This window comes from Petaurus breviceps, unplaced genomic scaffold (assembly GCF_028583685.1).
Source record: "Petaurus breviceps papuanus isolate PSGF00001 unplaced genomic scaffold, PetGlider_PUasm1.0 90723, whole genome shotgun sequence".
NCBI lineage: Eukaryota > Metazoa > Chordata > Mammalia > Diprotodontia > Petauridae > Petaurus > Petaurus breviceps.
The window spans coordinates 10,292,604-10,317,514 of record NW_027187323.1 but is presented as its reverse complement, the minus strand read 5'-3'; the positions used below and the strand labels follow the sequence as shown (position 1 = coordinate 10,317,514).

At 36.2% G+C, this 24,911-nt stretch overlaps 1 protein-coding gene across 3 annotated transcripts in view; it reads left to right on the top strand.

Annotated features, from left to right (window-relative positions):
- Nucleotides 1-24,911, top strand: part of KYNU (kynureninase) — a 143,537-nt gene that overhangs the window by 24,473 nt on the left and 94,153 nt on the right. For all 3 annotated transcript variants that reach the window (XM_069066762.1, XM_069066761.1, XM_069066763.1), the window contains exon 3: nucleotides 14,112-14,232. In XM_069066762.1, the coding sequence (XP_068922863.1) occupies nucleotides 14,112-14,232 (121 nt within the window). The remainder of the gene's footprint in view (nucleotides 1-14,111; nucleotides 14,233-24,911) is intronic.

Genomic DNA, 24,911 nt, shown 5'->3' with positions numbered 1-24,911 from the left:
ATGGGGAAAAAAGAAGACAACATAAGCATACATTAGGACATAATAAGTCATAAGTAATCATAGAGAGAGTCAAATGAGAGGAGGGTCTGAGAGTGATTTTTGATAAGTTTAGATGATCTTAAAATGAGGAGGAAAGGGATGAGGGAAAGGACACATTAGTGGGGGGGTAATGGACACACATTATCTTAACAATCAAAGGTGCAAATAGAATTCTATATAAACAAGAAAGAGGTGAGAGAAGCAGGCATCACTTAATCATCACTTTCATCTGAACTTGTCATAATAGGGTAGAACATGTACAAATACATACATATATAAAAAACACAGAAAAATTTTATTGTAGAAAAATATTCAATTCAAGGCAAAATGTCAGAGTAAAGGCAGGGACTCTCCTGAATTCTCCCCCAAACTCCTCTAGATATCTTTAAAAATGATTCTAAACAAATTATAGAGCAGCAGAACCCACAAAAAGATGGAGTAAAGCAAATTTCCATCCCAAGACAATTTGGAAGGTTAGTAGGAAAGGGCTGTTGCACAAGGTTGAGAGAGTGCTGTTTAGCACATGCCATTTAAATGCAGACCAGGCCCCAGCAAAACTGGATTAGGCCTTGGGGAGTCTGAATCATTGACAATAGTGGCTGTCAACCCACAGATGCCAAAGACAACTTAGAAGGTCAGCAGGAAAGGGCTTTCACTCCTGAGTAAGAGTGGAATAAAGTCTAGCACACACCTGGCCCCCCCAAACCAGGAGAAGACCCTGGGAATGCCTGAATCAGCAGCAGTGGTGGCAGTGGCCATGGCTGCTTCAGGAGCTCTTAGCCCACAGATGATAAGGGGGTTGAACATTTGGTCAGAAGGAGATTACAGGGGGGTTTTATTTTGCTTTTGTTTGTTTGTTTGTTTTGCTGGCACTGAGGCAGGACTCTGATACTTTGCCCTTACTCAGGTCCAGGGTAGCAGTCCCAGGGCAAGAAAGAGCATTAGCATAGTAAAACTTGTGGCCCAAGTGGAGTGGGGGACCCTCTACACAATTCCAGGACAGAAAATAGTACTTGTGGTACTCCCATACTAGAGCATAGCCCAGGAGAGTAGTAACCCCCTCTCCTTAGATCACACCACCTTGGAAGAACTGAAAACTTAGAGGTCCCTAGAAGTATCTCTGAAAATAGCTGCACAAAACTCCTGAAGCTTGGTACAGTACACCATCCACCCTGGAAGCAGAGTCCTACTTAAACAAAGGGTTAAAAGTCAAGTAATATACTAGGAAAATGATTAAACACAGAAAAAAATTCTGACTATAGAAAATTACTATGGTGAGAAGGAAGATCAAAACACACACTCAGAAGACAACAAAATCAAAGCTCCTACATTGCAAGCCTCCAAAAAAATATAAATTGGTCTCAGGCCATGGAAGAGCTCAAAAAGGATTTTGAAAATCAAGAAGAGAGGTAGATGAAAAACTGGGAAGAGAAATGAGAATGATGCAAGAACATCTTGAAAAAACAAGTCAACAGATTGGTAAAGAAGACACAAAAAATACTGAAGAAAATAGCACCTTTAAAACAGATTAGGCCAAATGACAAAAGAGGTCCAAAAAATCCAAGGAGGAGAAGACTGCCTTAAAAAACAGATTTGGTCAAATGGAAGAGGAGGTCCAAAAGCTCACTAAAGAAAATAATTCCTTAAAAATTAGAATGGAATAAATGGAAGCTAATAACTTTATGAGAAATCAATAACAATAAAACAAATAAAACAATAAGACAAAACTAAAAGAATGAAAAAAATAAGACAATGTGAAATATCTCATTAGAAAAACAACTGAACTGGAAAATAGATCCAGGACAGATAATTTAAGAATTATTGGATCACCTGAAAACTATGATAAAAAAAGAAGAGCCGAGACACCATCTTTAAAGAAATTATCAAGGAAAACTGACCTGATATTCCAGAACCAGACTGTAAAATTGAAATTGAAAGAATCCACTGATCACCTCCTGAAACAGGTCCCAAAATGAAAATTGCTAGGAATATTATAATCACATTCCAGAGTTGCAAGATCAAGGAGAAAATATTGCAAGCATCCAGAAAGAAACAGTTCAAGTATGGTGGAGCCAGTCAGGATAGCATAAAATTTAGCAGCTTCTACATTAATGCACACGAGGTCTTGGAATAAGATATTCTGGAGAGCAAAGGAGCTAATATCACAACCAAGAATCACATGCCTAGAAAAACTGAGTATAATCTTTCAGGGGAAAAAATAAACATTCAATGAGAGAGAACTTTCAATCATTCTTGCTGAAAAGACTAGAACTAAATAGAAAATATGACTTTCAAATACAAGACTCAAGAGAAGCATGAAAAGGTAAAACAGTTTAATGGCAAACAAAGAAGTACTTAGTTACTTGTTCCAGTTCATATTTCTTTTGAGTCTTGCTCTGATCCTATCAAGTTTTTTTTAAGAAACAGAACCTGTGAATCCCACAGTGGTAGGAACTTGCCAAAGACAGGAACAGGAAGGAACTGATGATATAAAAGGAGGAGCACAAGCTGGGAGAGAGCAGAACTAGTAGGAAGCATGGTTGTGGAGCTGGAACTTTGTCTGTGTAGATGTTACTTTGTCAGATTTGAGGACATTGCTATTGTTACAGAAGCCCTGGGACCTTACTGCTGGTTCAGATCCCTGAAAGAGGATTTTCTTTTTGTCTGTTAACAGAAGTCCTTGAGAAGGGTTTTACTGATGATTTCAGAGGTACTGGGTCTTTACTGATGATTTGTGCTGATTTCTCAGAGACCCTGTCTTCTGGTCTGTGTTGATTGCATAGGCAGAAAGTGAATTGATGATGGTGCTGGCAATGTGATGAATGTTGTTTTGGCTCTGTTAAGCTTTGTCTTCTGAGAAACAGAAACTGTGAGGGACTTGAGGTGGACTGGACACTGTGAACTTCAATATGGAATGGGAACGGGGAGGCTTAGGTGGCACAGTGAGAAAAGCTCTGGCCCCGGAGTCAGGAGGACCCAAGTTCAGTTCTGGCCTCAGACACTTAACACCCACACAAAAAAACTAGCCATGTAACCTTGGGCAAGTTAATTAACCCCAATTTCCCTCCAAAAGGCAAAAAACAATATGGAATGGGAACTGGGCAAGGAGCTGTACAAGAAAATGGACGAGGAGCTGGACAAGGAACTGGACAAGGAAGTGAGAGCTGCCTTCCTGTGAATCCAGATGACAGTTGGGTAAATTCATGCAAAAGCTGGAAGAGGAACCGTAGAATTTGAGAGCCAGCCTTGAGCCAAGATAAAAGATCTCCCCTTGGATACTTAGTGCTGACTGAGAAGATCATGGTTTACTATGGCCTAGGGGTGGCAGAACTTTGTACTTTGTACCTTGTACCCCTTAAGGATGATTGGAAGCTGATCTCCAATCAAGGAGAAAGAAGACTTTTTTGACTGAGAGATTCAGACAATGTGACCAAGGGGTGGAAAACTTGACCTTTGCACTTTGTGTCCCTTAAGGAGGCTTGCTCCTTAAGGATGATTGAGTTAAGGACTTTCCAAATGATATCTTTTGTTTAAAACTATGTGGCCACTTGGGTGAAAACTATGTGGCAGCTTTAGAGTTGTTATGTTATAACATTGTTAATGATGTACTTTGGTTTCTGTGAATATTTTGCTCTAGTTTACTGCTGAATAAATAGAGAGTTCACTGTACTATGTGATCAGAACCTTAAAACGTTCATAGTAGCAGTTCTCTGGAAAGCTGATAATGCTTGGCTTTACAAACAGTAAAGGGGAATCATAAGGTATTTAATAAAGTTAAATTGTTTGAATTACTACAAGATGGTATTTGTAACTCATAAGATCTTCCTCATTATTAGAGTAGTTAAAAGGAGTATATACAGAGGACACAGGAACCAGTTAAATATAAAGGAATGATATCTAAAAAATAGAATTAATGGGTGAGAGATTAATGTACTGGGAGAAAGAGAAAGGGAGAGGAAAACTGGGGTAAATTATCTCATATAAAAGAGGCAAGAAAAAGCTTTTACAGTGGAGGTCAAAAGGAAGAAGGTGAGAGGGAGTGAATGAATCTTACTCTCCTCAGAATTGGTTCAAAGAGGGAAAAATATACATACTCAATAGGGAATTGAAATCTAGCTTATCCTACAGGAAAGTAGGAAGGGAATGAGATAAGGTAAGAGGGGATGTTGATAGAAGGGAGGACAGACTGGAGAATGGAGAAAGCAAAACACTTTTGAGGGATAGAGTCAAAGGAGAGAGAGAATAAATGGGGGCAGGGAATGGGATGGAAAGAAATACAATTAGCAATAGTAACTGTGAGAAAAAATTTGAAGCAAGTTTCTTTGATGAAGGCCTCATTTCTCAAAGATATAGAGAACTGAGTTAAATTTACAAAAGTAAGAGCCATTCCCCAACTGACAAATAATTAAATGATATAAGTTTTCAGATGAAGTAATTCAAGCTATCTATAGCCATATGAAACAATATTGATTGGAGATCTATATTGATTAGATAAATGCAAATTTTAAAAGTCTGATGCATACTCATTACATTGGCTAATAGGACACAAAAGATAAATGACAAATGTTTGAGGACATGTGGGGAAAATGAGACATTATTGCATTGTTGGTGGAGTTGTGAACTGATTCAACTGTTCTGCAAATCAATTTGGATCTACCTAAAGGGTTTTAAAACCATGCATACTCTTTGACCTAGCAATACCACTTCTAGGTCTGTATCCCAAAAGAGATAAAAAAAAAAAACAAAAAGGAAAAGGACTTATATGTATAAAAATATTTATAGCAGCTCTTTTCTGCAAAGCAAAGAGAAATTGAAGGGATGTCCATCAATAAAGGAATGGCTGAACAAGTCGCGGTATGTGATTATGATGGAATACTAGCATACTATATGAAATGATGAGCAGTATGCTCTCAGAAAAACCTGGAAATACTTTTATAGGATGATGAAAAGTGAAATGTACTGTTTGCAAAGTAACAACATTATTGTAAAATAATCAGCTATGAATGACTTAGCTATTCTCGGCAATACAATGATCCAAGACAACTCTGAAGGGCTTAAGATAAAAAATGGTATCCATCCCTAGAGAAAGAAATGAAAGGTAGGGGAGTAGAGACCATTTGCATTAAACAACAAATATTAGTACAACATGCACTTCTGTTCCACAATTCCTCTTCTATGTAAAGAGGGAGAAGAGAGCAAAGAGGGGGAAAAAATCAATGAGAACAGTGAAAAGAAAGGCAAAATTAGTTATAACTGTAAAGTTTATGATATAAAGTCACCCACAAAAAGAAGTTAGCAAAATTAGTTACAAAGTAGAATCATATAACATTTTGGTTATAAGAAACAAAAATGAAATATAAAGATTCACACAGAGCTAAAATAAGGAATTAAAACAAAATACATTAAGCATTACATGATTTTTTTTGGAGGTTGGGGAGGAAGCAATCAGTAGTGAGTAACTTTCTCAGTCGCACATCTAGTAAGTGTCTGAGGTCAGATTTGAACTCAGATCCTCCTGACTCCAGGATTGATGCTCTATTCACTATGTCATCTAGCTGCCTCTCCAGATGATTTTTTTTTAAAATTGTGCAGCAATCATGACCTCAGAGAAAGCAACAGAAAAAATATACTGATAAGAGGAGTTAAATAGAAAAATTATATTCTGCTGAAAGGTACCATAGGTAATTAATCTCAAATGCTAATACACTAAACTATATGCCAATAAAATCATCAATTTAAATGGGTGAAATTTTTTGGAAAAATATAAAATACCTAGATAAACAGAAGAAGAAAAACATTTAAAAACTCATTTCCAAAAAAGAAAAGATATAATTATAAATGGATCCCCAAAGGGGAAAACAATCTGGGATCACTTATATTTATACTTTAATTCTTTCAAATATTCAAAGAACAATTAATTCCAGTATTATACACACTTTTAAAAGAAGCAAAAGAAGGGAACCTTGTAAATTCATTCTATGATAAAAATGTGGTTATTATGCCTAAATTGAGAGTTAAAACAGAAAAAGAAAACTTTACAACAATACCTCTAATGAAAATTGATGCAAATTTTTAAAAATATTAACAAAGAGACTATAACAACACATCACAAAGATTATACTTTATGATCAGCTTGGGTTTTTACCAAGAATGCTGTATTGGTTTAATATTAGCAAAATTAAAAAAATAACTGATTTTGTTAATAAAAATAACAAATATATGCAGAAGCATCTTCTGACAAAATACAATATCTATTTCTGTTATTTTTAAAAATAACTAGGTGGTTTCAGTGGATGGATCACTGGACATGGAATTAAGAAGACTCATCTTCATGAGTCCAAATCCAGCCTTCCACTTATTACCTGTGTGACCCTGTGTGACCTTGTTTGCCTCAATTTCTCATTTGAAAAATGAGGTGGAGATGGAAATGCAAACCATTCCAGTATCTTTACCAAGAATATCCCAAAAAGTGTTAACAGAGAGATAGACACAACTGAACAACAAAAAAAAAATCCAAAAGTCTGTATTATATATAATGGCTATAGAGTACTTTCTAATGCAAGAATATATAAAAAAATAAAGGATGTCTTGAGTCACCTCTTCTTTTTGATGTAGTGCTGAAATCCTAGAGAAAGCAATGGAAAAAACCCACAAAGACACAAAATTGTCTTATGCAGATCATATGATAGTGTACTTAGACCCATAAACCCAAGAGATAGGAGAAAATAGTTAAGACATTATATAGGCAAAAATATGGATGGCAGCTCTATTTATGGAGGCAAAAAAAGGAAAATAAAAAGATGTCCCACAATTGAGAATGATTCAGGAAATTATGGCATGTGCAATAATGAAATATTATTGTGATATAAGAAATGAAAAAAAAGCACCTTGGGAAACAATACTTGGGAAGAGTTGTGTGGATTAATGCAGAATGAAGCGCTTAGAACCAGGAGAACTATTTATACTATTACATCAGTATCATAGAAAAAAAAATACCTTTGAAAGACTAAACTCTGTTTAATCCTGATCTCAGAGGACTGATAATAGCAATGATTCTCCTCTCCTCACATAGAGATTATGTACTGTAATGTGCAAAATTAGATACGCATTTTTGGACAGAGCCAATATGGAAATTGTTTTGTTTTGATTATGCTTATTTGTTGCGATGGTTTTTGTTTTTCCTTTTTCCCTCTTGGGTAGAGGGGAAGATATGAGGGAGTAAAAGCAAATGCTTCATAAGTTGAAAGAAAGAATTTTTTAATGGAAAAAATAAAAATATGAATGCAAGTTCTTTGAGGGAAAAGATTGTCTCATTTCTTTTTATCCACAGTGCTTTAGTGCAGTGCCTAACATATATAGATTCTTGTTGATTGGTTGGAAAAAAAAATACAAATCGGTCAGACTAACCTCATTTCTTTTTTAGACTGGATTACTAAAGTAACAGAAGACCCAAAATCTTTGGAAATAATTTAGTTATCTCATCCTTCCTTTGTGGAGAAGATGGACAGATATGGATTTGGTGTGAATATAATCAGATAGATTCAACAGCAGTTGGATATTCAAATTCAAAGAATAGGGTTGTTTTTTTTTTAATGGCTCATTGATATTGTGATAGGAAGTCTCTGGTGAAGTAACCTAAAGAGTTAGGTTTGATATCCAGATTACCCTAGAGACACTTGGTCCTGTGCTTTTTAAAGTTTCCATCAATGACATCATGATGGCATATTCATCATATTTGGAGGTGACTCAAAACTTGGTGGGATAGCTAACTCACTGGATGACAGGATCCAAAAAGATCTTGATGTTGAATCTAATAAAGTTAAACTCTGACATTTGAATATAAAAATGAGCTTTTTAAGAGATTGGGAAGGCATAGTCATGGTGGAGTTATTCTTTAAAAAAAAAGACATAGGGGTCAGTGGATTAAAAGCTGAATATTAATTAGCAGCATGATGTGGCTAATAAAAAATCTAATGCTGTCAGGCTGGATTGAGATTCACAGGTTCTAGGAATAGATAACTGTTGGTTCCACTTTCACACTTTTCACGTCTCCTCTACAGCACTGTGTCACTTCTGCGTGCTGTGGCTTACTATGGATATTGATTAGCGGGACAATGACTAGAGGAGGACAACCTTAAAGGTGGAGAGCTTTGAACCTATGTCTTATAAGAATTACTTGAAATGATTGGGCATTTTTAACCTGGAGAATGAAAGACAGAGGGAAGACATGATAGCGTTCTTCAAGTGTTTAAAAGGATGTCATGTGAAGATGGTATTAGATTTTTTATGTTTGGCCTAGAGGACAAGAACCAGAAATAGTACATAGAAGTTGTAAGAAAAAAAAACAAAAAACAAATTTAGGCTTGATATATGGCAAAAACTTTTTAACAATTAAGGCAGCCTTGAATGATAGTAGATCCTCCCCGCCCTTGTGGTCTTTAAATAAAAGACTGGATGGCCACTTGTCATGTATGGGTTGAATAAGATAGCCTCTGAGTTCTTGCCTCTAACCTGGGATTGGCTGGAGCAAAACAGAGCAGGCCAGAGGAAAATGTGTCAGGGATTAAAGAGAAGTTTAATTAATTTCAGAGTGAGGAAGATGCTGGCAAGCAGAAATCCTGCTTCCCCTTCCCTCCGAAAGAAAAACATAAAAATACATAAAATGCACAAGTGGGTTGGAGCACAACGCAATCATTATTAGCAGTTCCCATGGCAGGCTCACTCATGGACAATGCAGGCATTCCTGGGTCCTGTGGGAACAATTCTTAAGTATATTGTCTTAAGGGTCATTTAAGCCTTGTGCTTATTCAGTAGGGTCCAGAACCAGAGTTAATGTGGCGAGAACAGGAGTGTTCAGCTCACTTGGCTGTTACAAGAAACAGGGATTGTGAGCATGTGAAGAGATGTGATGGATGGTTTTAGGATAAAGCCCTCAATGAACACCTGGTACTGATCAAAGCAATACACCTTGCCAGATGGTGAGATCATCCAGAGTGCAAAGGATCATTTTATGCAAAGCTCAGGGCACAGCAGGCTTGCTGGGTCTTAGCTCTAGGAAACAGGGTGTCTCCAAATATCTTGACACCCTCTGGCTCTCAAATTATGTGATTCTTTAATGTGTTTCTGTTAGAAATAAGCCTTATGTTTGTCTATCCAGGGAGGGTAGAGAGTAACCAGTTTTCCTCCTCTGATAGGACTGAGTGATCACATATCTCTTGGGGTCCCCTCGCATCCCATTTTAGCTTGGTGACTCATTAGGGTTAGATGATGATACCTTGTCTTCCATGTATAAGTCACTGTTCCTGGTACTATGGGGAAATATAAAGAAATATGAGAAATATAGTCCCTACCCACAAAACCTTACATTCTGCAGGACTAGAAAGATCATTAAATAATGAAATCTATATTGAAATAAAATAAAAAGGGGAAAAAGTACTATTCACTTTTGTTATTGTTCCAGAATATAGTAGGTACTTAATAAGTACTTGATTGATTGACTGATGAAGTATAAGAAGAGTCAAAATCTAAGAGTACAGAGATGGGTCTACTGTACTTTGCAATGGATAAATAAGGCTTTACAGAGCGCAAAGTTTTTAAGTTGACCCTTAAAGGATGAGTGAGTTCTTTTACTTGATATAATTCCATCAAGATCATTTTCTTCAGTACAGTCACATATTATGTTAACTAAGTTCTTAGGTATGCAAAGAATTGTATCAAAGCTTTGAATCTGGTACTTTCTTTACTTAAAAATAGGAAAAAAGGACTTGGGAAACGCACTCTTGGCTTGTACAGAATGGATAATTAAATCCAGAATCCTTTTTTCTTTCATTGAGATATCTTTTGAATAGGAAATTATATACAAATGTATGACAATGGAAATAACAAAATTAAAGCAGAATATGATCTTTAGGAGAAAATAGGATGGTAGGTGATTTGCTTCAGTAGTCTTGCATATTACTTTGGATGGGGCTGAAATGCACAAGAGATAGTTCTCAATGGGTCAAATATTTTTGTTGAGTTGGAATTTGAGACACAGTAGACAAATTAACAGGTCAAAATTCAAAATAAAAGGCCAAATTTTCTCTTCTCAGTGAGATGATTATTTATTCTTCTTGATAACAAAGAATTGTTAATGGATTAAGAGTGTGAAAAATATTTATACCCCTCACTGGATCAGGTTAAAAAGAATCCAGATGAAAAATATGCAAAGTATCTATAAAAGTAAGTAGATTTAAATGTATGTCTATAAGTTATGTTTACAAAATACTCTTCAATGGTTTAATTAAGAAGTTGAAGAAGTTGGCTTTATTTCTAACAAATATACTACTATTGGGGCTCAATGAAGTGTGAGTACCTAATCATAGTCATACCTATTTCTATATAAATCAGAGAGAAAATTCATGAGAACGAAATCACAGGGTTGTTTTTTTTTATTTTGCTCATTGCCAACTTTCTTTTTAAAATTCTTTTAAAAGTTTTATTTATTTTATTTTTATTTATGGAATAAAACAAGCATTTCCATAACATAGTATAATTTTTTTAAAAAGATGATTGCATATGGAACTGCAACTCATGTATAATTTTCTACTTTTAAAAAAATATAATAAAGTTATCATGTAAATATCTTTCCCCCCCTTGAGATGACTGCCATTAGACATAAATATGTATGTATGTATATAAAATCATTCTATACATATTTTCTTTATAAGTTCTTTCTCTGAGGGCAGATAGTGTCTTGTCTTCCTTCATAAGTCAGTAGTTAATTTGGGTGTAACATGATGATTTTATTTACCTGAGGTATCCAGCGGTTATATACAGTGTGAGGTAAGGAGTTGATATAGTTGGTTTATTTTAAATCTGATAGTATATATTTCATTTTCTCAATTTATTCTGGCCTTCCCATTGTCCATACCAATTTTTTAATTTATATAGTAATTTGTACATATTTCCTATTTTCCTATCTTCCTTCTTCTGTAGATAGAAATCACAGTAAACAGAATGCTAAGTCTTAGAGTCAAAAGATCTGATTTCAAATTTGGCTTTGGACTCTTACCAGCAGGGCGACTCTGGGCAAATTCTTTAACTTATTTTCCTCAGTCTCCTTAACTGTAAAATGGGGATGATAATAATAGCATTTATCTTCCAGTGTTATTGGGACGGTCAAATGAGATAATTGTAAAGTGAAAAGTATAATGTTGGATACATAGTAGGGACTTAATAAATCCTTCTAGGGCAGCTAGGTGACACAGTGGATAGAGTGCTAGGCCTTTAGAAAGACTTATCTTACTGAGTTCAAGTCTGGCCTAAGACACCTACTAGCTGGGCGACCCTGGGCAAGTCACTTAACCCTGTTTGCCTCAGTTTCCTAGTTTCATCATCTGTAAAATGAGCTAGAGAAGGGAATGGCAAAGTACCCCAGTATCTTTGCCAAGAAAAACCTAAATGGGCCACAAAGAGTTGGGCACAACTGAAACAACTGAACAACAACAATGAATCCTTCCTTTCCCACCCAGATACCTCTCTTATCTTTCTCTTTCTTACATACACATTACATTTTAAGATTTTTGTGAGAAAGACCTTTTTTTTTATCTTTTATCTGAGGACCTAACACTGATAGTCACTCAAGAGCTATTTATTAATTGTCTGCTACTTGCCAAACACTGTACAAAGCACCTGAAATACCAATAAAGACGTTAACTTAAAAAGGTCAAGGTCTCCCACTGCATTTGGGGTCATCTCCAGTTGCCCTGACCCTGTCTTGCCACTGATCTCTGATGACCCTGGAGGAGAGAGTGAGGTTAATGATCTTGCACAGCCCAGCCTCACTTAAATCTAATTCACTTGCAAGTAAAGACATCATTCTTTCTTCTTTCCTTCCTTCATTCTTTTCTACCTTTCTTTCTTCCTACCTTCCCTCCCTCCATTCATTCTTCCCCTCTGTCCACATGGGGAGTCATACCCCTACATGTAGTTGCTCTGCCCAAAGGAATACAAATTTTGATCCCTAAAAGCTTGCAAGATATTTTGTGGTTTGGAGGATATATTTTTCTCTTCCCTACTTATATATTTTATCCTTAAAAAAAACTGAGACAATTAACTTTTTCCCCATGTAGTTTCACTTATGATTTCTTGAAATGGAGCTCTGAAAAGCCAGGCTTTGATAAAGCCCATTGGAATTCAAAGGGAGTTACTTGGCCATGCCTTAAACCCAAATCTCTCTGGCTCTAACTGATGGATCAATAGCCCAAGACTCATTTGGTCTTTGTTTGGGTTTGATGGCTAAGAATTAGTGCAAATAGCAATTGTTTCTGTTCCTGGGAAAGAGCTTAAAGTGGCCAAGGTCTCTCACTGTATCTGGGATCATCTCCAGTCTTCCTGACCTATATCTTGCCACTGAAGCCAGATGACCCTGGAGGAGAGAGTGAGGCTGATGACTTTGTACAGCCCTGCCACACTTAAGTCCAATTCACTTGCATGACTTGATGTCATTGGTCCTCTTATGGAGCAAAGGACAAACAACAACACCAAAAAGGAATTGCAGTTTCTGCCCTCAAATAGTTTGCAATCTAATGGAGGAAAACGATACAAAAAAGGAAACTGAAGGTGGGGAGAAGAAGGAAGAGGAACTGGACGGAATGCTAGGGCATTATGGAAAAGTTCAAAGGATTTCAGTTTGATGGGAAATTAAGAGATGACAGGCCTGGGCATCCTACATAAATGGAGGTTTGGGAAGGAGCTCTCCACTCCATACTCCAATGAGAGGTCTTCAGGGATAGAAGATGAGGTCTGAGTGCCAATACTGATGTGATCTTGCATGATGATAATGTTCTCAGTGGTATGATGAAGAAATCCAGAGGAGTGCAGGGAATGCTATAATGTCATATATAATGTATTCTAAATATCTATTGGATAAAATTGAATATAATGCACCATAAGAAGTAGTTTTGTCTTTGGTTGGCTTCAGTCTAATTGATGACCACTTTGGGGATAGTTTGCATGGAATTAATGCTTTGAGTAGCGGTAGCTGTAGTTGACCTCTATCATCCCTTCTAACCAGTAGTAATTCTATACTTCTACTGTCTGATTAAACACACTTGCCTTTTCCTTGACATTTCTATTCAGCAGGCATTTTTTAAATGCCTATATATGCCAGGCACTATACAAGGCCCTGAGGATGTAAAGATAAAAATGAAACAGTCTCTGCCCTTAAAAACTTTCCTTTTTTTTGAGTGGTTGAGAGTGAAGGGAGTAAGAGAAATAGATCCACTGTCTTGGACTCTATTTTTACCAAGAGATAAATATGTAGATGCCTCTATAGATAAATATATAGATATCTATATAACCTTTCTAATAGATACTTTATTACTTTTTGACATTATTCCCTTTGTCATTTTAATAATAGTAGGAGAAGTTAATAATCAAACTGAGGTTAAACAGAATGCTCTCTTCTTTGAGGAGATGAAATTGCTACAAATCCTTTACCACAATATTAATAACAAGTGACATTAATTAGGATGCTTGAGGTTTACAAAGTATTTTCCATTCATTATCTCGTATGATTCTCTTAATCCTCAGATAGGTACTGTTATTATCCCCATTTGATAAGAGAGGAAACTGAGGCTCAGAGGGATTAAATAACTTGCCCAGGGTCACAAGTGCTTCAGGCAAGATTCAAATTCAGAGCTCATTGACTTTATGGCCAGCCATTGTAGATGGCATTCCAAAGTGGCTGACAGCCAAAATTTAATAGGTTTAGGATAAAAAGGACATGATGTGTTTGTGAAAGTTGTATTTCAACATTTCTTCTACTGCTTTACACTTCTTTGTGCTTAAAATTATGCTAAGACCTCTTCTCACCAAATACTATACGTAGCAAATGTTCTCATTGTTTACATATTGTTTAAAAATATAAATAAAATCTTGTATGATGAAGTAACTGGGGGAGGGCAATAATGAGGTATTTCCTTTTTATCTCTGCTCATATGTTTGTGTTTGTACTATATTGACGAAAATATCAAGGAAAATTTTTCTACCCCCGTTTTTCAAATAAGCAGTTTTTATTTCTTTTTCAGTTGATCTGTCTCTAGTAAATAAAGATGAAAAGTCCATCTACTTATTGGGAAATTCTCTTGGCCTTCAACCAAGAAAAGTTAAAACATATCTGGAAGAAGAAATGGAAAAATGGGCCAAAATGTGAGTAATTTTTAAAAGCTATGTTTCAAAATTTCATAAAAGATCTTGAAGATAAGAATAGAAATGTTTATGTGATCCTACAATACGATCATATTTACAGAATCAAATCATTTTATATATAGAAAGGACCTTTAATTATTTAATCCATTCCTTTAATTTTAGTGACAATGTGGATTGAAAGAGTTAGCAGAAGGAAGCTAAAAATATAATTTTTCCAAGTTTCTGAAGTTAAATAAGAACTTCAAAGCAGTCTTTGTAAATAAATATCTGTTCTGCTTTGTTTTTAATTACCAGTGATGGTGATACTACAACATCTCTTAGGAATCTGTTCTACAATTATTCTTAGAATCCATATACTTATACTTTGAATACTATACTCGCACTTAGAATACTATAATATTTATACTTAGAGTACTATAATACACCAATAATTCTCATTTTTCAGAGTTACAGATTTGAGGAAAGGACAAACCTATTTAATTTTACCTAAGAGAATTTACATTTAACTTCTAGTCCAAAAAATCTCCTGATTACCTTTTCTTGATTCCTCTAAGCATTTTCTCTTACTGTTTGACCTATTTTTCTCCCTGTTACTTAAATGTGTCCTTTAAGAACAAGTTCACATATTGATTCTTTTAGAAAGCCTAATTCAGCTACTTAGTCTCACACTGATTTCTCCCTTTCTCAATTACAGGATCATAAGATCATTGCTCTAGAGTAGAGGGTCCCAAGTTTATTTGGCCTACTGCCCCCTTTAAAAAAATTACTCAGTGCCCCTTGGAAATCTATTTCCTTTAACTCTTTAGCTTTTTAAACAAATTTTCATCATTTCAAAAAAATATAAAGTATGTATTTTAAATGATACATCTTAAATTTAGTAATTTATGTAAATGTGATTTTTTTCCACATTGAAATTTTGATGATGCAGTATTGCATCATGTAATTGTACAGTACTGTAAACAAGTCATTACATGCACATATTCCTGCCAATGCATCAATGCATGCTGGACTTCCTTACAATGCACAACATGTTTGCCTACCAACACTTGCTTGTTAAGACCTATTGGTGGACTTGATCACTGATCAGTTATAACTTGCATATTGTGTGTTTGTTTGAAAAATAATGTAATCACTACAATTTGAACTCTGTTATACAACAGATGAAACATGTGAATGGTTTTTTAAAATTTTCTTATCATTTCTTCTTTCCTTACACTTTCACTGCCCTCTTATTTTTATTCCATGTTCCCCAGTTGCACTAGAGGTTACTACTGCCTTCCCCTGGATCATTCCAGCACTCCTAGAATATTGCCCACTTTGGGAATATCTGATAGACCTAGAAAGGACTTTAGAGGTCCTTGAGCCCAGAGATGTCAAAATAGGACCTATGAAACACCAGAGTGTAGCCCTACCAGATTAAAATCTTTAGCAAAATAAATAATTGTATTTTGATTATATAGATTATATAGATAATGTTAATCTGTGGTTCTCTAAGTCAGTAAGTCAATAACAGCCAGAGGATTCTGTTCCATTTTGAGTTTGACATCATTGCTCTAACATCCTCTCATACTATAGAGAAAGAATTTGAGGCCCAGAGAGTCTGAAATGATTTGCTCAAGGTCACACAGTCAACAAGAAAGCTGAAAGGATCTGAATTTAGGTGCTTGGGATTCCAAGATCGCAGCCTTCATCTCCAGCAGTTTAATTAGTAAAAGAGGAAAAGGGGAAAAGGCAAAAGTCACAAGTATAAAACTTCTGGAGCTTGGACTCTTGTCAGATTTGATCTTTTGCTGAACCAGATGCTCTGTATGTTTCCTGATTCATTCTTCCTTCCCTTTACTCTCTATATTACTCCCTATACCCCTCTATATACCATACTGGAAAACATTTTTCTGTTGATAATCCAGAATTTAAAGCTGACCGCCTAAAGCTTGAGTTGACTATAGAAATAAGAAGTTGTAGTAACATCTATTTATTCCCAGTTTGGCTGTAATATAACTAAGCTGAGCCTTTGTGGTTCATACCTAAGTACTTTATGCAGTGAGGGGAGAGATTTGACTAATTTGTGAAGCCCAAGATAGTTTTGTCCCTTGTGATACTGTGATGCCCTTTTCACACTATAAATGTATTTCTACATTGAAAAACATTCTCAAGTATCTTACTTTTTTATTTAAAGCATGAGAGTCAGAGTTAATAAAAATGGTTAATACTCTTTTCTGACCTGATTTGTTTGAAGGAGCAAGGAATTAGGTTGAATGAATTTGAACTTTAGAAAGTAGCCTTGCCTCTTGGTTATTCATTCAGCCCAGCACTGCATTTTTCCCCCCAGTTATTTAAAAAAAATTGCAACCTTATCCATTTTCTTATGATTATGCTACTTTATCAAGTAAATGGTTGATTTCTTTTAGGAGGTTAAAGTTAGATGATGCTCCATGTTGTTTCAGTACTACAGAGGGAAAGCACCTATCAGTCAAAGAACTTTCTCTTATAGAAGGTGACCTTCTGCTTTTACTTTTCTCTTTGTGACAATGGAGAATTTCTTCTCCCTCTTCTCTCTATAACTTGCTTAGGAAAAATTAATTAGAAAGGGAAATAGATGTACTTTAAAGCTTTCTAATGCTTCAACTATCTGAGTACTTTTTAATAAGAAAAATAGTAGGCAAAGATAATTGCAAACTCTTTTCATTGTTAAATAATGCCTAAGGAAACAGATATTGAAGCTTTGATTATAGTCATCCATGGTCTGTAAAACAGAATATGGCCATAGTTAAATGGTCCATCAAGTTCACTATTTTAATTTCTTTACATTTGCCTAAGATCATTGTAGGAATATGGAGCATCAGGACCATTCACAGAATAAACCACTTTAAAAAAAATCATGCTACAACCACTTGTCATCTAAAATGGCTTATGTCTACATGTGCAAAATGAGATAAAGACTTAATGCAATTGTGTAAATTTTGCCAGCCAAAAAAAATAAGTGTCATCAGAAAACACCAAGATGGCTATAGCAAAGGTTTGAGAGGAGGACTTCCTGAGAAACAAAGATAAATATGGGATTATTATTGTTGTTTCTGGGTTTCCGTTTCAGCATTTTGACTTATGCATTTTATTAGTGGCATTTTAATTTTTTAAATTTATGTTGTAAAATAAATAGTAAGTCAATATTTGGAAATGGAGAACTTTTACATTCTTGTGATTCTCTTCCCATATGATAACTGAGTATTGGGGAAATGATATTGTCTAACACTATTTTTTTTTTGCAATGAGGTTTTGCTGGAAGTAGTAAACAATGAGCCTACAGAGATTTTTGGAAGGTAATATATGGGCATATATTCATTAGAGTAGAGAGGCTGTAGGAGAAAGGTACTTACAGAATATAGCAAAAAATAGTTCTATACTTGATGAGTTGGGGACTCATTAGCTAGATAAATACCATATATAAACTTCTCTAAATTGCAGCAATTGAATACATGATTCCTAAATTAATTGTGTCTAGGAATATCAAGCCTATCAATGTACATATTCATTCATTCATTGGATAGTAATTAAAAACCTACTATGAAAAATTCACTGGGCAATGATTATTCATAATTATCACTGATTGAATTTAAAGGTGAGTCTAGTAAATGAAAAGAATAATATTGTAGGGACTTAAAAATAGAAAAATAGCTACAGAATGCATAGACATTTTAAATTGAGTGGACATGAAGCAAGATATATGTTGATGCATGAAACAATGAGAATTTCAATTTCCTACCTGATTGTCACTGTCACATCTAACCTTAGTGTTTCCATGATGAAAAAAAACCAATGGATGTGAAAAAAGTATAAAAATCCTTATTGATTATAAGGACATTTTCCCCAACAGTTTTGCTTGCTAATTGGAATTAGATTATGAAGAGACATTGTAAAATGTTGTAAGATCTTTCAAAATAGGATGGATTTTCATCTTTCTGGGATAGTTTTAACATGATCCAAGCTGTGAGTAAGGAGGCTAAATAGATTTGAGAAATTCTCCAAGTTCTTTGAGGACCCATAATTCTGTTTGCTTTCTAATTTGATTTCATAGCCATACCATTGACTGAGACAAACATTGCCCCTCAGACAGCTCTGAAACCACAGAGCTGAAGAGATTTAATTTCCCTGGTATGTGCTGTTGTAATGAGTTAGCTGTCTTTCATGCTGTCTCTTCCTTTAGAGTATTTGTAAAGAGAGGGTTCTTATGCTGAAACTATTTAGATATTTTTTTTGAATGATAGTAATATGCTTCTTACTGCAGTTTAATCTACATCAACTTTTTCTAATGATGGACCATGTCATGTAGTGGTTTATTTGTGTAACTCTAAATACATTTTACTACTGCAGGCTACTAGGCTGACAAAATGAGGCAGTAGACTTTGTGTATGACATGGGAGGTATGGGGTATAGAATGCCAAGAGCACTGAATTCAGAAATGTATCCTTAAAGATTATTACTACCAACGTCTAACAGAGTAAGGAGTAAGGTAGCATAATATTCAGTGATATAAATTCTCTGAGGCAGAGCATAGAATTTTACTACCTAAATGTAATAAGATATATTGTACTATCAGCAAAGGCTATAGAGTTCTATGTGATTAAAATAAAAAAGATCCAACTATCTGCCTTTAACTACCATTTAACGATAATGATTTTTGTCTTTAGCATTTATATTGGAAGTCGAGGAATAGGCAAGCTGCAGGCAATCTAATAATAATATGAATAATAATAACTAACCACCCTCCTCTTCCTTCTTAGTTCTGAGTATTGTTTTGTCCTTCAGAAGCCAATTTTTCTTATTTAAATCAGTTTTATGTTAATTTTTATTTTTATATACTTTGACACATTGATATATAATTTGGTTGTTACTTTTAAAATGTATTATGTACCATATATTGATGAAGGGAGATTTCAGCATTCAATTCATTCTAAGAAAGTAGTGGTTTAAAAATGGAGAACTTAGAAAAAGCTGAACTATTTCTATAAAATTCTAAACTCTTTCACAAACATTGACTTTGAGCATCTTAATGAGGGAAGGAACAGTAAGACTAGGTAGATCTGTATAAAACATGTGTTAAAATTGTATCACTGTACCTTACTATTTGCCCTGTTTGGCCCCCTTTCTTCTAGACACTGTCATTATTTTTTTTGGAAAGAAAAACCCCAGAGGGCTTATTTTGAGGGGAGGGCTTATGTTGTCCTGCCTCAGCTCTCCTCCGCGGCACTGCTCTCAATGGCACCAGCAAGCAAATCACTGGGGAAGAACAGGATGATGCACTCACTGCTGCAGCTCTGATTGGATGCAGCTCGGAGCACGGCGTGCGTTTCATGGGGGGTGGGGGGGCGGAATGGTGCATACAGAGGGTACCGTAATGTAGTGTGTAGTGCAGGGGATCACCTTCACTACAGTAGCAATCTCAATAGGGCTTATTTTCAGGGGAGGGCTTATTTTAGAGGAATCTTACACAGTAAGGGGAGTGCTTATTTTCAGGATAGGTCTTATTATCGGGGAAACACGGTAGGCACCTGGTTCCCAAGTTAAAAGATATTATCTTTTCCAATGTGGTATACTGCTTGATGGAAAATGATTTAGGCTTAACGTAGATGGCTTTAATTTTCTTCAGAGACTTTCATTGAACTCAGAGATCTCACTTTAGGATTACAATGAATGGTTTACCTAGTTTCTGGCACACAATAGGCACTTAATAAGAGCTCATTGATTGATATTGTTCTATGAGCTATGTTCTAGGATGAGGATGGTCACAAGTACCTAGAGTGTTGTTTTATTTTTTTTAATTTGGATTTGGAAAATGTTCATGGAGAATCTTAACAATACTTTCAGTTGATTAACCATTATTGACTGTGTTCCTACATAGTTATATCCTCTGAAAATCAAAAGTACTAACTCTCTATACCTTAGAAAATTTAGCATTTAGCACTTAGTCATAGGCTACTATAGACTACTGATATCCTTAGTTATCATTTTATGAGTATATGTCATGTCTCTTTGGATATCCATTGCTCTCTAATGTTGGGGATTATATGTGTATTTTCTAGTATTTATCATATTTAGCATATAACAGGAGCTCAGTAGATATTGATTGATGTATTGATCAGTTATTTCCTGGTTATGACAGCAAGGCTAAGTTTGGGAAAATATTATAATGTAAATTCACCCAATATTCTTTTAAAAATTGGGAGCAATTTATAAAACATTCTCAAGATGAAATATTGACTGTCATAGTCTCCCCCCCAAAAAAAATCAACACAATTCACAGAATCATAGATTTAGAACTAAAAAGGACTCAGTGATAATTTAGGCTATGCTGTCATTTTCCAGATGAGAATTGGAGGCCTAGATAGATGGAGTGATTTAACCAAAATCATACAAATCACTGAGTGGCAAAGCTGAGATTTGAACCCAGGTCCTTTCATTCCAAATCAAGTATGATTTCTATTCCATGGCATCATACAACCTACCAAGAGGGCAATTGCACAAAGCATATACATTGAATGGGAATAATTCCATACCTTCTGAAATATAAGGAATAGAAAATATACTCTATTGAGATTCTTTTCATTTCTGATCTCTATGATTTCGTGATTTATTTATTTTTGTTAGTAATAGGTAAATTATATATTTGTCTGGCTATGTGGATATTGATTAGGCTATGGATACTTGATCCTGGACTCATCCTGAGAAAGATAATGGCACAGTAAAATAAAGCTCCAATGAGAAAAATACTCAAAAAGTGGTGTGGAAAACTTAGAGGGCAATTCATAAAGAATAAATGAAGTAGGACTTATTTAAATCTTCTACTTTGCATTTGTACAACACTAAAATATATTCCAGCTTGTAAGTATAAAGTAAACTAAATTTTCAAGATTGCATGTTCTTTGAGTACAAGGTGTGATTGTATTCCTTATCACACCTAGTACAGAGTCACTATAAGTACTCAATAAGTATTTGTTCATTTGAATTGAATTAGCCACTTTTTAATATTTAAATAAATATTGAAATATAGTAACCAAAATAGCATGTGGAGATAGGTATATCTTCATTGTCTTGTGAAAAGAAAATAAATTGTTTTAAATCAGATGTTTGCCAGCCTTCTTGCCCAATCTTTTCAGTGCTAGCTGCATGTTTACTCATTCTCCTCAGTTTGCTGGTCAAGACAGAGGCATTAGAATAGTTCTTGCTCTCCATTGCCACTCCCAGGTTCTCCCTCTATCTCTATCACTCAGCTATGTCTTTTTCTTTGAGGTTCATGCTAGATCTAGCACCCAATCAAAATCCTAGTAGTTGCTGTCTACAGAATCTTTGGTCACTCCCTTTCCTTCCTCAATGAGTTTGTTATATGGCTCTCTATTCCATAATTAATTCTCCTTCAAATACCCAAACCACTCGATTCCCCAACCAACTCACTTCCTATGAGCTACTTTTCCATGCCGCTTTATCCATACTCAAAAGCTGTTCATACCCTTGATCTTGCCATCACCCACAAATATACCCCCTCCAAGAATTCCCAAATGCTCTTTTCTAATCATAACCTATTGTCTTTTCACCTCTCTCTCTGCATTTACCCACAAAACCATACTCTTCATCTGCCCTGTAGCCAAACATCCCTTGACCCCTCATTTCTCTCTCAGGCCAGATACTTTCTACTCTTATCTCCATCTTTTTTTTTTTTAAGCAATTGGGGTTAAGTAACTTGCTCAAGGTTACACGGCCAGGTATTTTTGGGTGTGGTGCTGAGTATCTGAGGCCGGATTTGATCCAGGTCATCCCGACACTGGAGGCGGTGCTCTTACTCGCTGGGCTACCTGGCCGCCCCCTCTTATCTCCATCTTGAACCTTTGGTGGACCAATTCAACTGCACATTGTTCTCCTCTCTTGAATACCTAATATCTTTATCATATCTCCAATTACATACTGACAAGCCCCAGCCTGCTGAAAAGATCTGCAACCATTGTGACTGGGTCCACTAGAAATTTATGTTATGCAACTACAACTAGGTCCTCACTACTGCTAGTCAATCCTATACCTCTCTTATCTGCTCACCAATACATTTTCCACAATGGCTCTACCAAAGTTTTTCATCCCTCTTCTAATTTTCCATAGCTCCCCCTTTGCGCACCTTTTCAGCTAAGATTGTTGCCTCATATTTTACAGAAAATATTGAGAACATTTGCTTTGAACTCCCCCTTCTCTTCCCTTCTTCATTTGTTGTCTCTCAGATCCTTCTACTACTAACTCTTCCTCCACCTTTCTCACATGATGAAGTAGCCTTCCTTCTTACCAAGGCTACCCTCACTGTACTTGTTCAAGACATTGTAAAACCAAGCACAAACAGTTTTCCAAAGGACTGCTGCTGTGAACAACTTCAAGGTTCTGATTGCATAGTACAGTGAACTACCGTGTTTCCCCGATAATAAGACCTATCCCGAAAATAAGCCCTCCCCTTACTGTGTAAGATTCCTCTAAAATAAGCCCTCCCCCAAAAATAAGCCCTATTGAGATTGCTACTGTAGTGAAGGTGATCCCCTGCGCTACACGCTACATTACGGTACCCTCTGTATGCACCGTTCCCCCCCCCCTGGATGAAACGCACGCCGTGCTCCGAGCTGCATCCAATCAGAGCTGCAGCAGTGAGCGCGTCATCCTGTTCTTCCCCAGTGATTTGCTTATTGAATAAAGTTACATTTTTTTGTTCACATTTACCTGTTTATTAAAATTGCTGTCAATGTTCATTAAAATAAGTCCTCCCCTGAAAATAAGCCCTCTGGTGTTTTTCTGTCCAAAAAAAATTAATAAGACAGTGTCTTATTATTGAAGAAACATGGTATCTATTTATTCAGTAATAAACTAAGACAAAACATTGACAGAATCCACAGTACAGCATTCACGGTGTTATGACATAGCAACTTATCACTAAAGTGGCCACATTTTTCACCAAAGTAGCAACATAGTTTTAAACAAAAGATATCATTCAGTAAGTCCTTAACTCAATCATCCTTAAGGAGCAATCCTCCTTAAGGGACACAAAATACAGTGGTCAAAATTCTCCACCCCTATTTCACAGTAAATCATGATCTTCTCAGTCAGCATTAAGTACCCAAGAAGAGGTCTATTCTTTTTGACTTGAGGCTGGTTCTCAGGCTTCTCTTCCATGGTCCCAGTTACAGCCTGAATCTACACAACTGTCACCTGGATTCAAAGGCAGGCAACTCTCAGCTCCTCATACTGCTTCTTGTCTGGCTCCCATTCCATATTGAATCTCACAGTGTCCAGTTCACCTCAAGTCCTATACAGTTTCTGTTTCTGGTAAGACAGAACTTAACTGAGCCAAAACAACATTCATGTACATTGCTGGCACCATCATCAATTCACTTTCTGCCTATGAAATCAACATAGACCCACAAAGTCTGACAGCCCAACAGAAATTATCATTATAGTCCCAGGATCTCTGAATCCCCTCTTCTAGGACTTCTGTAAACAGACAACAAGAAAATCTTCTTTCAGGGTTTCTAGTAAGGTCCCAGGGCTTCTGTACAAAATATCACAAACAAAAATTAACACAAACAGAACAAACAGAGTGCTTGGCCACCACAAAGTTCCCCTTCTCAGTTCTGCCACCATAAGTGCTCTCTTCTCAGTTCTGCCCTTTTCCAGCTTGGGCTTCTCTTTATATATGGTCATTAAGTTCCTCCCTTGTCTGCCCCTTCCTGTTGCATAAGGAACAGTGGTTCACAAGTTTTGGTGTTTGTTGTAAGGTAACCCAAATCACATGCAACCTGGTTTGGAGCCCACCACTGAGCCCCTTCATATTTGTCTTTATCCTAAACCCTATAACTGCTTGTAACAACTTAAAGGCATAGTCCCCTGCTCCCTTATCTTTCCCCTAAGTTAGTGCTTCCCTAAATCAGTAAGCCTTGAAGCAGCATTTTGTATAAGGATTATGGTGCATGTCTGAATAGAGACCATAGGGCAAGTCTATCCCATGCAAGAGACCACCCTGTTCTGGGATGCTGACCAAGCAAGGTCCTCCACCCAGGATGCTGACCCAGCAATGTCCTCCATCTAGAACGCTGACCAAGCAGGGTCCCTCACTCTCTTCACCCAGAACATGGTCCTGACCTGTTCCATGACCCCAGCCTGTTTGGGGAATTCCACTACCCCTGTACCTTCCACCCTGTTCTAGGAGGGACCTCGGCTGCACCCTTGTACCCTTGCACCATGTTTCCCAAATTAGCCCTGAGCTATAGATCCAACTAATGGCTGTTCTTGGCTTCTGTATGTCATTGCTTACGATAGCTCTCCTCCCCAGTTGTGGTTTATGCCTTTATAAACTTTGCCTGTATCTCAATTTGGGGCTGCCTGATTTGAGTGTATTCTCTAGGCAGTCACAGGCTTGATCAATAAATCCACAACTAAATTTATCTTGAACCCCGGTTTCCATCTCATTCTTATTCTCTTCACAACAGGTTCACAAGTTCTGTTTCTTAACAAAGACTTGATATAATCATGGACAATATTGAAAATAAACTTTAGCTAAACAAGAGGCTAAATAATTTAATCCCTGAAACAAGGCATGAAATACTTCTTTGCTTGCCATTACAGACTTCCCATTCCATCCCCTCTCCTCCAACAGATTTACC